The sequence below is a fragment of the Bombyx mori genome, chromosome 7 (genome assembly GCF_030269925.1).
Source record: "Bombyx mori chromosome 7, ASM3026992v2".
Lineage (NCBI taxonomy): Eukaryota > Metazoa > Arthropoda > Insecta > Lepidoptera > Bombycidae > Bombyx > Bombyx mori.
The window spans coordinates 4,217,914-4,233,855 of record NC_085113.1 but is presented as its reverse complement, the minus strand read 5'-3'; the positions used below and the strand labels follow the sequence as shown (position 1 = coordinate 4,233,855).

The following is a 15,942-nucleotide window of genomic DNA, read 5'->3' as shown; positions in this document are numbered from 1 at the left end:
CGCTAGCATATGGTAGTACAGATAAGCTAGTAAGGATTTAGGTTTCTAGTTGTACGTAATTGATATAGATGGGTGCACCAGGTCACAATCCACTAGATGTGATGTGTTTACCAGAACCAACAAGTATCCCACCTTAAGGCAAAGGTCCAAGTTACCGTAACAATAATGGAATAAAAACGATTATTTTTAGTTATTAATCGATTATTCCTCCTATCTGCCTTTTCCTATCGAGAGCTTACACGTTTTGGTTTGAAGTTATTACAATCACCGCTTAACATAAGGTCGAGCGTAAGCTACTAAGTGTTTCTACGTTACTCCAAAAGGCAAAGTTTTGTAGCCAATTCATAGTAAGCATTTATTTAAAAAAAAAAACAATAAACCTGCTTTACCTTTATTAAACAATACAAACAATTATATTTATTACAAGTACAAATGGTTTAGTGAATAGAAAATAAAAAAAATACGTGATGTTAATACGGAACTAGGTCTGTTACGTTTTCACGCCCAAACCACAGAACCGATTTTAACGAAATTAGGTGTGTAGATAGTATGAATCCTGGGAAAAATGTAGCGCCCCCATCTCTCGCACGGATGGCTTCTTTTTCTACCTATTTATTGGTGGCTTATTTTAAAAGGCTATTCCAGATTCGTGCGGACGGTCGCAAAAAAAGGTAGTTCAAGGGCCAAGCTTCCCGTGTGCTTCCCTTTTTTGTATCGATGGGGAATCTTACTTTACGGATACCGATCGACGGGGGTTCGAGACCGGGTTATGTCGGACATAAGCACCTCCAAAAGACTAGAAGGATTCCAATTGATCCTACGAGACTACGTTTTTAGAAAGGGATAAAGGAAGAACCTACTACCGACTAAACCTCAACGAGCTACTCCTTTCCGATTAAGACGGTACCCACGGTTCCGCAAAGATGCGCGCCGCGAGTCCGTCTACACCGGGTCTCACCCTGGTAGACGGGCGGGATCTTCACCAAACGCCCGGCGCCCATCACCCCGAGGACTAGAAGGATTCCAATTGATCCTACGAGACTACGTTTTTAGAAAGGCGAAAAGAAGAACCTACTACCGACTAAACCCCAACGAGCTACTCCGACTAAGACGGTACCTACGGTTCCACAAAGATGCGCGCCGCGAGTCCGTCTACGCCGGGTCTCACCCAAGTGGACGGGCAGGATCTTCCCCAAACGCCCGTTGCCCCGAGCTGCTTCGGAAACAAAAGATCCAAATGGCTGTCGAAAGGCCACTTGTTGTCCAAAGTCCCAATTAGTTGAGTTTCGGTAAGTTAGGGTTACGCTAACATAGCCCCTAGGGCTATCAGCTAAGGTAGGAAAAAAAAAAAAAAGTTGAGTTTCGGCTGGACAGCCATTGAGACCCCTTCGATGATGATCGTCGCACCGCGGGGACCGCCCCCGAGCTATGTGAATACACACGGCCTCTGAATTGTGGAGGGCCACTTCGAAGCCGAGTTTCATTATTTTCGTCACGACAGTTACCACTGCAGCCGCGGTCAATATTTACGCCGAACGGTCGTCCTTTACGCGAGCCGTAATCAGCGTATCGTCGGAGTAGCAGACGACGTCCGATCAGAATCTCCACGCAGATTAGCCCCGTAGAGCATCCAATCGAAGCCAATGTTCCACAGGAGCGGACCCAGAATCGACCCTTGCGAACCCAGTACGATACCGCTGTGCTTTTCCTCCCCGTCCGCTTAGGAAATATCACTATGTCCCACAGGAGTGGATTCAGAATCGATCCCTGCGAACCCAGCACGATCCCGCTCCGTGCTTTCACCCCGTCCGCTTAGGAAAGATCACTATGTCCCACAGGAGCGGACCCAGAATCGACCCCTGCGAACCCAGCACAATACCGCTCTATGCTTCCACCCTGTCCGCTTAGGAAAGATCACTATGTCCCACAGGAACGGACCCAGAATCGACCCCAGCGAACCCAGGACGATACCGCTCTGTGCTTTCACCCCGTCCGCTCAGGAAAGATCACTGCTCGACCTGTTAGGCGATCCTCGATCAGGCAGCCGAGTGTGGTGGGAGGCGGTAAAGGAGAGTGCTACTCTAGCAAGATAGGACGCCCTACCGAGAGCAGTACTTCGTAGAATCTATTTCCGGATCTGAATCTCGACCCAGTGAGAAGATCTAGCGAGAAACTCAGTGGGTTGTGTTTGTGGGTTAGTTTGCTTGTCGAGATCGACGAGTTCAACGAGAACGGTGGCCGGTGCTTGAGGGGCTTAAAAGCACCGACGGCAGCTTTGGGTTGCTTCGTCGCCTGGGTCGGATATGTGGAGTAGGGGCCTTTCGCCCATACAGGGATAAGGCGTGGCTCACGCAAATGAAGCTCCAGGCTTAAAGTTAATAAGTGCTACTGAAAATCTGTACAGTACAATGAAAGTAATCGAGTCACTTATGTTTTTTTTCTATTCTCAATTCACTGCGTGCTCACAGAGGGCACTATAACATATTAATGCAATTATTATAATTATTTACATATTTTTAGTCTTGTTTTTGGACGGATTCATATTTATAACTTATTAAGTATACAATAATATACATTAAATATAATAATAATGATTTTTTTTATTGCTCTGGATGGGCAATAATACACAACACATAGTTATGAACAGAATGCGGGTTTTTATTTATCGGATATTTAAAGTTATATAGTTTATTTTTAAATTTGAAAATAGTTAATGAACACGTATTAGATAGGCACTTATATATAGTCCAACCTAGTAGGCCATAAATACCATTTCAGAAAAACAAAACAATAAACATGTTTCTTTAAAAATCTTGATAATTCTGATTTCATAGGCATCTTAATTTATATAACAAAATATTTCAGTCAATTTCACAACATGTAGATTTCTTTATAAAATGTCATAGTGTCACAATGACAGTTTGTACTGTTACCAATTGTAGAACACTTTAAATAAATGATTCTCATGTGATATTCATAAAGTATTCCAAGTTTTTTAATTTAAACTTTTACTTTTAAATTTCAAGCAAAAATGTAATCAAACTGCATTCTATATAATAATATGTATTGAGATTCAAAGCAATGTTATAGCAATGTTTTCACCTTTAAAAAAACTATATACTTTGTAATGTGAGAGGTAGCTTAAATCTAGAATTACTAATATCTAAATCTGTGATTAAAAAGAAACTTATTAAATAAAAAGAACACATTAGAATTTTTTGAATAAATTTGAGTACGTATTATGAATTAATGGCCATAGATTTTCTTTAAAGTGTAACTTACACATTTAACTTGCATTTGTTTACTTAAAAAACCTTAGTAGATGCTTTTTTTCTTTCCTTAAATAAAGTAGGTCATAGAAACTTAATATTCAACTAAGATTTCAATATTTGGAGATTGCATTTCCAATATTATTTGGTACTGAGAGAACACGCACAGCCAACAGTATATCTGGAAAAAAAAATCATTATTAAAAAAGAATGCATAATTATTAAAAAAAAAAAGGACAGGCATTGTAATCTAGTGTTCACCGATATATACAGATTTATTGCAAACTTAAATAAATCTTGTTTCAATTTCAATGGCTATGAAATCACAACCTCTTTGTGCTAAATACATAGTTGCAGTGACCAAGCACTCCACATTTAAGTCTCAAGCTAGGATCTTCTTCTGTGTTATTGTTTATAGAAACATACATCCAGACTTGTATCACACTCAATCACTACGTCAACTTTGAAATCTCTACCAAGAAAAGTCTTGTAAAAATATGTACTGTTTCATCAAATATGGTATGTTTATTTATGTATATGTTTAAAATTGTACATTAATTAGTAATACACATTATATAAATTCAAACTTACATTATATGCCATCCAAAGGAAATCAGCCAGAGCTGCAAATGTGGCGTCCAACTGTAATGAGAAAAATTTGATTAAATACTTTTGGGCCAACAATAAATAAATTTTTAAAGAATTGAGTAGAGTACGTAGGGTTTTTTTTATTGCTTGTGTAAGTGGACGTGCTCGCGGCCCACTTGGTGTTAAGTGGTTACTGGAGCACATCTACCTTGAGGTATAAGCTCTAAGGTCTTAGTATAGTTACAATGGCTGCCCCCACCCTTCAAACCGAACGCATTACTACTTCACAGGATGGTGGTACCTACTCGTGCAGACTCACAAGAGGTCCTACCACCAGTAACTATGCAAATGTAATGATAGAATAAATAGATAAAACATTAAACACAGTGTTGAAGGTAACCACAGCAAAGAAGCAGTTCAATAGCAGAGTTCCCACTACTTGTGTGCAGGTAATACTTCTGATATAATGAATTAGTTGAAAAAAATAGCAGAGTAACAATAGCACAATTTGTCATAACCATATTGCCTAAAAGACTAATGGATAATTACCATTTACAACTCTATTTAATATATTAAAGAGACATTTTGGTATTTTGAGTCAGAACTGGAAGATGGCAGACATTATAATTGATCACAGCTTTACAGTCATTCCTGATCACAAAAATAGTATGCCAAATCATTCCAAAGGTTGATACTAAAAATGAAAATAATACATGCAGGATTAAACGGTTAAAGTAGTGGTAATTATAACTTATCACTGTTCAATTATTATTTTCTTTTTTTTTTTTCTTTTTATTGCTTAGATGGGTGGACGAGCTCACAGCCCACCTGGTATTAAGTGGTTACTGGAGCCCATACAACGTAAATGCGCCACCCACCTTGAGATATAAGTTCCAGGGTCTCAAGTATAGTTACAACGGCTGCCCCACCCTTCAAACCGAAACGCATTACTGCTGCTGACTCACAAGAGGTCCTACCACCAGTGATTACGCAAATTATAATTTTTGCGGGTTTGATTTTTATTACACGATGTTATTCTTTCACCGTGGAAATCAATCGTGAACATTTGTCAAATACATATTTCATTAGAAAAATTGGTACCCGCCTGCGAGATTCGAACACCGGTGCATCACTCAACACGAATGCACCGGACGTCTTATCCTTTAGGCCACAACGACTAGTAAACAGTAGTAGTTTCCTTACATAAATATAATATCCACCCAGCAGCCAAAGACCAAAAATGAATTGAAATACTATGATGAATCCCATTGTTGCGAGCCATGGTAATATAAAACCTCTCATCCATATGTTGATGCCTATGACCTGGAAAATCGAAACCATTTTTTTTTATTCATGTATGTTTATTTTCAATTCACTAAAATGTAACCACTGAATTATTTTATTATTTTAGCACTGAATTCTGAATACCAGTGGTGGAGATGTAATTCAGTTGTGTGGTTTAATCGCTCACACCTTTCTAACTATAACTCTACTGATTTGTAGCAGAAACAGGCAGAGTGATGCTGAGTCTATTAAGGGCTCACTTAAATTACATTCTATTTATTATTGTATTCCATTGTATAATAACAAATCAGAAATTTATAATTGATAACAATACAAAAAATAAGCACTCATGAACAAACATAGCATTACATACATTTGACTAATGTTATGTTATACATGTAAGAAACAAGGACTCTTTTGGTCTGATAATATCGACGCTAAAGGAAAACGTGACTATGCGACAATAGCTGCTTTGTAAATAAATGATAGGCAATAACCATATTCGATGCCCAAAAAAAATATTTCTAGGTCTTTTAAAATAATTTCAATCCTACAGCTAGATTCGTTAAAATAGATTTTTTTTCAGGATCTCAACTTTAAATTAGTCTACTCTAAAGTTCACGCAGGGTTGCTTAGTCACGTTTGCCTTTCAAGCGTCGATATACTTTTTAAATGTAACAAGTTTTTTTGTAACAAGGTGTATCATACAAAAATTGGTTTGTTGTGAGCTAGTTTCAGTTTTGAGTAAGAAAGCGTTTTCACTGGAAAACTAATACATTTCATTAAAAGAGTAGAAATCTACAGAGTAGAAAATGTTTACAAAAGGCCATAAAGACAACAGTGAATAAATACAGTGTCATTCAATAACATGTAAGAACCAAGAGATTTCATTTATATTAAAAAAATTTTTTGTAAGCTTTTTTGGAGTCTGGAATATATCATATGCGGAAAGAAATTTTAACTTCACACTTTTACATCAGCAGATAGAAACTAGACTAATACTAATCTTCTTGTACTTTACGCTAATAATAATAGCAAAATATCTTTTCAACTTACCATTAAAATTGAAAAAATTATCAACAGTGTCAATATTATTATAAATATTGTTCCAAATATTTGTAAGGCTGTAATTAGAAAGTTTTAAGTTAGTTAGGTTCCTTAATTTTACTTTGTAATTTAGAATAGACAGCTCTGTGGTGTTCTGAATTTAAACATATTTATATTCTTTGGTCACAATTTGGAATCCACAGTTTGCTGGGCCAAGTTTAAAAATGAATAGGTATCTCAATTTTCACAGGTGTTTTAAGTTTCTTGCGTTTTATCTAAAATATTAAGTAGTACACGCCGGATTAGTTAATATCGCAGGTGTAGGTAGGTGAAATGTTTGGAATTGTTTCTTTATGTTACAAAAATTACTTCGATTTTTAAACTTACATCCGCGAACATCAGCTTCAAATAATGGGTTCCACAGCTGCGTTGAATCGCCTCCGTCCATTTGATATCCTATAAACGTAATCAGCACTATGCTCATAGCGGTAGTATAAACCGCTACCAACTTGCTTCCCATTTTTGTATCAGTGGACCAAATGCAAGGAGACCAACACGATTCCAGCACAGTCATTTTGTTTTTTTTTTAACTACCTTATTCAACGTTAAAAACTATTCCCATGAAGCCTCTGAAAGTAAAGAAAGCTATTTTACCACGAATTTATGTTGTAGGCCACACCTAGAAGTGATTGTAAATTTGTTTTTGCTTTGCGTATTGCATATAGCATCTAAATTATATGTGAACTTAGAGCCGACTTTAGTATATAACAAAGTTTTGTGTTGGTTTTCAGTTAATCAATTAACTGTAACTGTATAAAATCGTTATTATTTTTGTTTGAAAGAAAGCTCAATGAAGTTCAAACTTTTAATGTGGCATAGACAATACTATGTACCACAGTTTTTTTTTGGTACAACTTTTCCTTATTAGGAAAGGCAAAAGAATCTAAACCCACACTGCCTTGTCAGTTCTATCTACCACAGATAATACATCTTAAATTTGAGAACCAATACCTATGTTGCGAAGTTAGACAGGCCAAAGAGGTCCTGCCCATAAAACTAAGCTTTTATAATATAGTCCTGTCTGTAGTTTAAAAATAAAACTATTATGGAATTAAATGAAATGCAATAAAAAAAGTGAGATAAGACAATACGGGAGGTTCTGGATGGTACGTGGTGAAGTAATCTCTCAGTTAATAGCTGTTAATAGCAAGAGGTAAATAGACTTTTTGAAAGAATTCGAGAAGCCTTGTCCAATAATTTTAATGCATTTTCCCAAGCTTGTGCAATCTTACAAATGTCAGAAAATGGCGCAATAACTTTGCGTTCCAGTTGGAAAAATGGAACTATTACTCAAAATAATGTATTGTGAAGTTTCAATCCGAATTCATACTTTAACTTCACCGTTGTTACGCTCGTTCACGCTTACCTTGTTTGCTTTATACCCCAGCTCTAAGGCGCTGTTGAAGCTTCCTGAACGTTTTTTGGGCTATTCTATACGATTTTTAGTAAGGTCTCTATTTATTTATTCGTTTGCGTTATGCAGGATACAAGTAAGAAGCACCATCTCAGTGTCCACTCACGGCTGGAGTCCCGCAAGGCTCCGTTCTCTCTCCGCTCCTATTTAGTTTATTTATTAACGATATTCCCCGGTCGCCACCGACCCAGCTAGCCTTATTCGCTGACGACACAACCACTTACTACTCAAGTAGAAACAAGTCCCTAATCGCAAGTAAACTCCAGAGTGTAGCGTTAACCCTCGGACAGTGGTTCCGAAAATGGCGCATATACATCAACCCAGCAAAAAGCACAGCAGTGTTATTTCAAAGGGGAAACTCACCGCTTATTTCCTCCCGCATTAGGAGGAGAAATATCACACCCCCGATCACCCTCTACGGCCAACCTATACCCTGGGTTAGGAAGGTCAAGTACCTGGGAGTCACCCTGGATGCATCCATGACATTCCGCCCGCATATAAAAACAGTCCGCGATCGTGCCGCATTTATTCTCGGCAGACTCTATGCAATGATCTGTAAGCGGAGTAAAATGTCCCTTCGGAACAAGGTGACAATTTACAAAACTTGCATAAGGCCCGTCATGACTTACGCGAGTGTGGTGTTCGCTCACGCAGCCCGCACACACATAGACACCCTCCAATCCCTACAATCCCGCTTTTGCAGGTTAGCCGTCGGGGCTCCGTGGTTCGTGAGGAACGTCGAGCTACACGACGACCTGGGCCTCGAATCGATCCGCAAACACATGAAGTCAGTGTTGGAACGTTACTTCGATAAGGCTATGCGTCATGATAATCGCCTTATCGTTGCCGCCGCTGACTACTCCCCGAATCCTGATCACGCAGCAAGTCACCGTCGCCGCGTCGTCGCCATAGACACGTCCTTACGGATCCATCAGATCCAATAACTCTTGCATTAGATACCTTCAGCTCTAACACTAGGAGCAGGCTGAGGAACCCCGGTAACCGTACTCGTCGAACTCGACAAAGAAGTCGACGTGCAGCCTAACCCATACATCAGCCCGCTGAGTTGCTCGCCGGATCTTCTCAGTGGGTCGCGATTCCGATCCGGTAGTAGATTCATTCGCGAAGCAACTGCTCTTGAGTTGTTAGGTCTCCTTCGGAGGCGCTCGGGCAGTTGTTAACAAATCCCACCCCTCCTGGCTGAGCCTTTGCTCGCTCACCTGTCCTGGTGAAGCTGGAAAGGCCTCCGGGCCACCAGTAATCTCTCAATCATAAAAAAAAACCCATCTCAGTGTAAAAAGTGTCCACTGAAAGGGAGCCAATTAAGGTGGCGCCATAATAGAAAGGGGAAAGATTTTAAACACAGCGCCATAAACCACCTTTCACTTCAATCCAGCACACGTCACTCTGTTTAGAACTGCTATATTCATATTATTTGCACTTCCTACCCTAGTACTATTTCGGTTAGTCCTCCTACAATAACTTTTACTTATTATTCATCTTAATCCCTTTACAAATTGGTGCTATTTACCTCTACCCACCATAGGTTTTGTGTTTTAATAAGTCTTTTTTGCAATCTGTATTAGTTCCGCAATTAGCCAACAGATGGCGTCGGTAGATACAAATGTAATGTGATCGATAGAAATAAATATATGGTTTAAATGATAAGAAATATAAAATTATTGACACCATAGCCACATTGCTATTATTTTAGGGACTAAGAGTGATCGCGAGCTTATTCAAATTGAGGCAATTACTCAAGATTTTAACAAGAAAGGCACTGTTCAGGGGAAATTGCAACTTTGAGAAACATTAACGACTCAAGCTCTAGAAAGTGCTTTACAACACACATGTTCGGTCTCACTCTATGTCTGGACCGAGGCTCCAAAATACCAGCTACTTCCAGTTGACTCCACACAGAAGAGGGCTGCACGGATTGTCTATAGTTGTTTGATTGAGTGAGGATTTGATCGAGACGATCCTTTCATCCAATCAGCAGACATACAAACTCTCTGGAGCCGTTGCGTACCATCCGGTTCTGGATTGAATTTCAAACGAGGCTCGGGAGGATCTCGCAGGAGTTGGTTTAGCTGTGATTCTGGTATTACAGACGCCCATGAATGACGGCGACTATTACCATCTGTGTGCTTAGTAAGAGTTTTTTAACGTTCTCGATAGCGTAAAAGTTAACTTAAATTTGTATGCAGTGGGAACAGCGCCCCTAGCGGCAAAAATAGGCAAACGGCAAACTTGAACTAAGCACAAAGTTAGGCCGGTACTCTCCTCTGCCTGCGAAGGAAAAAGGCTATTAAATGGCCATTAGGTTAATTAAATTGCAAAAAAAAAATACTAGTTAAAGTTTTAACAGTCTCACCTAACATGGTTTTAGACATATTATGTTATAATCAGTCATTCTCCCTTCGTTGTAGGTTTTTGTTCGAAAACAGTAAACGTAATAGTAAAATAAAAACAAACATTGAGTTACAATAACAATGACCAGGCAACTTGTTCCCGGAACAACCCGTTATGACGTAGCTACGGTATTGTATCACTAATAGCGATACGCTATGCTCTTCACGGCGTACTGTTGTATGGAATTGTGTTCGTGAAATTATACCACAACACAACATATTAATAGGATATAATAATTTAATGTGACGCAGTAGTACAAATATTTAGTTTTTTTTGTTGCTTAGATGGGTGGACGAACTTACAGCCCTCCTGGTGTTAAGTGGTTACTGGAGCCCATATACATCTACAACGTAAATGCGTCATACACCTTGAGATATAAGTTCTAAGATCTCAGTATAGTTACAACGGCAGACTTTTCATGATGCGCATGCAGTACGACGTCACGCCGCGCGCTTATTCACAAACACTACACAAGCGCAACGTGTGAATGTGTGGAGCGCGAGCTACATGGTAGGTGGAGTGGGGGATGTTAGCTTTTATTTTCGTTACGGAATTTCTTGATTCGGTCGCCGCACTCAAAGCCCGCGTTAAAAGCTATGCAATAGCTCAAAAATATATAGGTTTTTTAGTTCAACTGAAATATTACAATTTCACGTAGCGCATAAGCTTTTACCAGTATACGCCGCTTTTAAATTCCCAAGGATATTCGTTGCGTCGATTCAAAGATAAATAAATGCAGTGAGCTACTGTGAATGAACGATAACGTGAGATTATCTCTACAGTTCATTATTAAACAATGCTAAGAGACAATAACAGTATTGCTAACCGCTTATCTCGTGTTACACTATAGCGTTTATCTTCCGTTGGGACAGCGACTGTTGTCAGAACGCCAATACTGGAACCGCGCGGTAAAAAAACTGTTTTGAAGAGAATTAAATTGTAATACTATAGTTTTACGAGAATGCTTCTATTTATTTTAATTAGTATTGTGTTTATTTGACGCAATAATTGAGCCAATTTGGATCTAGTTTTCTATAATATATCGATATAGACTAAAATATTTATTTTAATCAATAATAAATAGATTAATCAATTTTAATAAATTACTTTGCACATGTAACCACGTAAGAAATTGGAAAATGCCAAATTAGCAAAAAATACCGAAAATCTTGTACCAAATTTATTAATAGGTATAGATTTTTTTTTTTTTTTTTTTTTTTTTTATGATTGAATGTTTACTGGTGGCCCGAAGGCCTTTCCAGTTTCACCAGGACAGGTGGGCGAGCAAAGGCTCAGCCAAGAGGGGTGGGATTTGCTAACAACTGCCCGAGCGCCTCCGAAGGAGACCTAACAACTCAAGAGCAATTGTTTCGCGAATGAATCTACTACCGGATCGGAATCGCGACCCGCTGAGAAGATCCGGCGAGAAACTCAGCGGGCTGATGCATGGGTTAGGTTGCACGTCGACCTCTTTGTCGAGTTCGACGAGTACGATTACCGGGGTCCCTAAGCCTGCCCCTAGTATTAGAGCTGAAGGCATCTAATGCAAAGGTTATTGGATCTGATGGATCCGTAAGGACGTGTCTAGGGCGTCGACGGTGACTGGCTCCTGCATGATCAGGATTCGGGGAGTAGTCAGCGGCGGCAACGATAAGGCGATTATCATGACGCATAGCCTTATCGAAGTATCGTTCCGACGCTGACTTCATGTATTTCCGAATTGATTCGAGGCCCAGGTCGTCGTGTAGGTCAACGTTCCTCACGAACCACGGAGCCCCGACAGCTAACCTGCAAAAGCGGGATTGTAGGGATCGGAGGGTGTCTATGTGTGTACGGGCCGCGTGAGCGAACACCACACTCGCGTAAGTCATGACGGGCCTTATGCAAGTTTTGTAAAGTGTCACCTTGTTCCCAAGGGACATTTTACTCCGCTTACAGATCATGGGGTAGAGTCTACCGAGAATAAACGCGGCACGGTCACGGACTGATTTTATATGCGGGCGGAATGTCATCGATGCATCCAGGGTAACGCCCAGGTACTTGACCTTCCTGGCCCAGGGTATGGGTTGTCTAAAGAGAGTAATCGGGGGTGTGAGATTCCTCCTCCTAATCCGGGAGGAAATCCGTGTGGAGCTTCCCCTCTGAAATAGCACCGCAGTACTTTTCGCTGGGTTGATGTCTATGCGCCATTTTCGGAACCACTGTCCTAGGGCTAGGGCTGCGCTCTGAAGCTTCTTCGCGATTAGGGACTTATTTCTACTAGAATAGTAAACAGTCGTGTCGTCGGCGAATAAAGCTAAATGGGTCGGCGGCGACCGGGGAATATCGTTGACGAATAAGCTAAATAGGAGGGGTGAGAGGACAGAGCCTTGCGGGACTCCAGCTGTGAGAGGTCGTGGGGAGGAGCGGGTTCCCTCGACTCGATATCGAAAAGAGCGGTTCGACAAGAAGTCCCGTATGATGAGCACGAGACTATCCGGCACGCCCATGTTGAATAGTTTGAAAATCAAACCATTGTGCCAGACTTTGTCGAACGCTTTTGCGACGTCGAAGAAGAGAGCTCCTGTGTATAACGGTTTTGGTCGATTAAGCCCCACAAGAATGTGCTCCGTGAGGCGGTGCACCTGTTGAACGCATGAGTGATTTGTACGGAATCCGAATTGTTCATCGATGAGAATGCCCTTGGATGAGACGAAGTCTCTGAGGCGTTTGTAGAGCAGACGCTCATACAGTTTGCCTAGAGACATGAGGAGGCTAATCGGGCGGTAGCTCGTCGGATGATTTTTTGGTTTATCGGGTTTATGTATGCCGATAACGTCCGCTTCTTTCCACACCGCGGGAAAGATACAGTTCGCCATAGCGGCATTGAAAATAGATGCCAACATCACGATGAGTTGGACGGGTAGAAGTTTAATAACGCGGTTAGATATACCGTCGGAACCGGGAGCCTTGCGAGGACGTAGGTCTTTGATCAAGTCTTTAACTTCCATCGGGGTGACGGGTGGTAACGCATCCGAGGGTGGCAAGGAGGCTCTGCGTTCTACCTCACTGTCTACTAATTCTACATGAACAGGGTCCACGGATTGAGTGCTGGGCGTGCACTGGGTTTGCAATGTATCGGCCAGCAGCTCTGCTTTTTCGTCATCATCGAACGCCGCGAGTCGGCCTGAGGGGCCTACGAGGGGGGGCATAGTTACTACCGTATCCGATTTGAGAGTACGAGCTAAGCGGTAGTAAGACCTTTGGGAGGGCGCGAGTCCTTCTAAGAAATCAGACCATCTGGCATCTCGGACTTCGGCGATGCGAGACTTTACGTCGCGTTGTAGGGCACGCATTCGAATACGATTTTCCGCGGTAGGATACCTGTCGTAGGCGCGTATCGAGGCGTTCTTAGCTCTAAGGAGTTCCCTAATATCGTCGGACAATTTGAAGCGGTGAAGGAAGTCCTCCGCTACAACTTGTTTCGATGACCTATCTAATGTCGAGGTGATGTGTGACGTTAAGATGTCTATGGCTTCAGCGGTATCCTGAGGAGACGGGGTAGAGTCCGGGTTAAACGGGAGCGATGGTGGATCAGATTCAGCCAGGCTGATGCCCAGCGTGTGCCAATCCACCACAGTCCTCGTGACGGGAACGGAGTCGGGAGCGCGACCGAGCTTCATAACGACGGGACGGTGGTCTGAATCTAACTCTGAAACTACTTCGATCGAGTGTAAGCTCAGAGTTACGTTTTTTAATAACGCTATGTCGAGTATATCCGGGCGATGCGCGATATTTAGCGGGTAGTGAGTCGGTGTTAGCGGAGCGACGATATCGAAGGCGAGATCATCGACTAACGCGTCAAGCCGCCTGCCATTCGGAGTTGTGGTGTGTGAGTTCCACCTGATGTGTTTACAATTTAGGTCGCCCGCCAGAATGACAGAGCTCCCCATGCCGAGCAGCGCCTCGATATCACTGCTTAGAACGATCTTATCCGGTGGAAGATAAACGGACGCGATAACGATCGGCGCGTGTCCCGTCAGTGAGATTCGGCACACTGATGCTTCGATATTAGCGAGCGCGGGAGGATCGAGCGGGACGCAATGCAGGGCTCTTCTATAGTAAATGACGGTACCACCACCACGAGCAGAGAGCCTGTCGTTCCTGACCATGTTATAGTTCGCGATTTTAGGGTCACGGCGCGCGGGCTTAAGTAGGGTCTCCTGCACTAAAAAGATATCAATTTGATGGTCACGCAAAAAGTCAGAAACCTGATCACGTTGATTTGCGAGACCGTAAGCGTTAAAAAATCCTATCGTTACGGATAGGGGCTTTATTCTACTTATATACGCCATTGATTACCGGCGGAGTGAGGGGAGGACGTACGTATTTAATGACGCGTATACGTCGGCGTATTCCTGCACAACGGCGATAAAGTGTTGTGCAGTGGAGGCAGCGCGAATGGCGTCGCCCAAAGCGTTAACGCGCTCAAAGTTGATCGACTGAAAGAAGTCGATCGCTAAAGCGAGATTGTCGGACGCGGTCGGAGGGCAAGTCGCGGGAGAGGGACGAGTTGCGGGGGCGGGACGAATCGCGGAGGAGGGAGTTGTAACCGTGTTCGTGTACGGCAGCGGTTTCGCCCAAGCCGAGACACTGGGCACCGGCGCCGGATCGAACGCTGGCTTAGCCTGCGACACAGAGGGTGCCGAGGCTTTGATGTCTGGGCCGGAAGCTCGGAGGCGGTTTTGGCGGGCGACGCGGCGATTTATTTTCGGGGCTCGGGGGCATCCGCGGTAATTTGCGGGGTGACCCTGTGTACGACACAGGACGCAGCTAGGCGGTTCCGTCGCGGTTTTTTGATCGCGAGTGCAGAGGGCCGTGGCGTGATCTCCTAAACACTTGACGCATCGGGGGCGCGCGTGACAGTTACGGGAAGAATGCCCGTATAATTGGCAGTTATGGCACTGGCTAGGTGTGCCTTTCTTGTGTGGGGTTTCGACGGCGATTCCGGAAAGGCTACAGACCGTTCGGATGTTGAATATTTGCTTACCCTCGGGGGTAGGCTGGAGGGCGACGAGAACCATGTTATATGGCTCCCTTCCGCGACCTGTGTGCATGCGGTGTACGGAGTTAACCGGTAGGCCTTGTTCGAGAAGGTCGGCCTTGACTAGCTCGGCATCCAACTCTTTAGGGATGCCACGTATGACGGCACGGAGTTCGCGCTCCTCCTGGAGCGTATACGTGTGGAAACTTATACGTTCCTTACGGAGGTAAGAAGAGAGGGCCCTATGGTCGTCGGGTGTTCGAACCTTAATTTGAATGCCGTTCGCGAGGTTACGGGCATTCGTGAAGTTGTATAGATTTTGTCAACTGCAGAACTACTTTCAGGCTTAATAAATAAATATATAATAAATCATATTTTGTTGTTTAATAAATTTAAATATAAAATAATTGTTTGGGAAATTTTAAATCTTAGATAGCTTATTTATTTATTTAAAATTTTAAAATAAAAATTCTAATGTTTATTTTTGTATGTTGTTTTTTTTTTGGAAGTAGTATAAGTAGATCGAATAATAATTTGTACCAAACAGACATTCAAATAAATAAAACAGACAGGAAAGTGAATTTTAATAAAAACGTGTTTTATTTGTTCTACATAAATAATCCGTCACCAAACTGAGTATCTTGCCGGATATTCTCAAATGGGTCGCGATTCCGATCCGGTGGTAGATTCAGCGAAGCATTGCTCTTGCTAGGGTTGGTGCTAGCAACTCCTGTCAGGTTAAGCTCGTGAGCTCTACTACCCGTCAGGGCGTAGCCGAAATAGCCTCACTATCAGCGAATAAGCAGGAAGAAAAAAAGACAATTATCCGGGTTTCGTATATCAGT

The 15,942-nt window shown here is 42.1% G+C and overlaps 1 protein-coding gene across 1 annotated transcript; it reads right to left on the bottom strand.

Moving 5' to 3' along the window:
* Window positions 1-375: 375 nt before the first annotated feature.
* On the bottom strand, window positions 376-7,071 carry LOC101735974 (uncharacterized). The gene is made up of 5 exons (XM_062669356.1): window positions 6,576-7,071; window positions 6,198-6,265; window positions 5,061-5,180; window positions 3,861-3,911; window positions 376-3,450 (listed from the first exon to the last, which is right to left on the bottom strand). Exons 1-5 carry the CDS (start codon window positions 6,760-6,762, stop codon window positions 3,364-3,366), a joined length of 513 nt encoding a protein of 170 aa, XP_062525340.1. The 5' UTR covers window positions 6,763-7,071; the 3' UTR covers window positions 376-3,363.
* Between the last annotated feature and the right edge of the window lie 8,871 nt (window positions 7,072-15,942).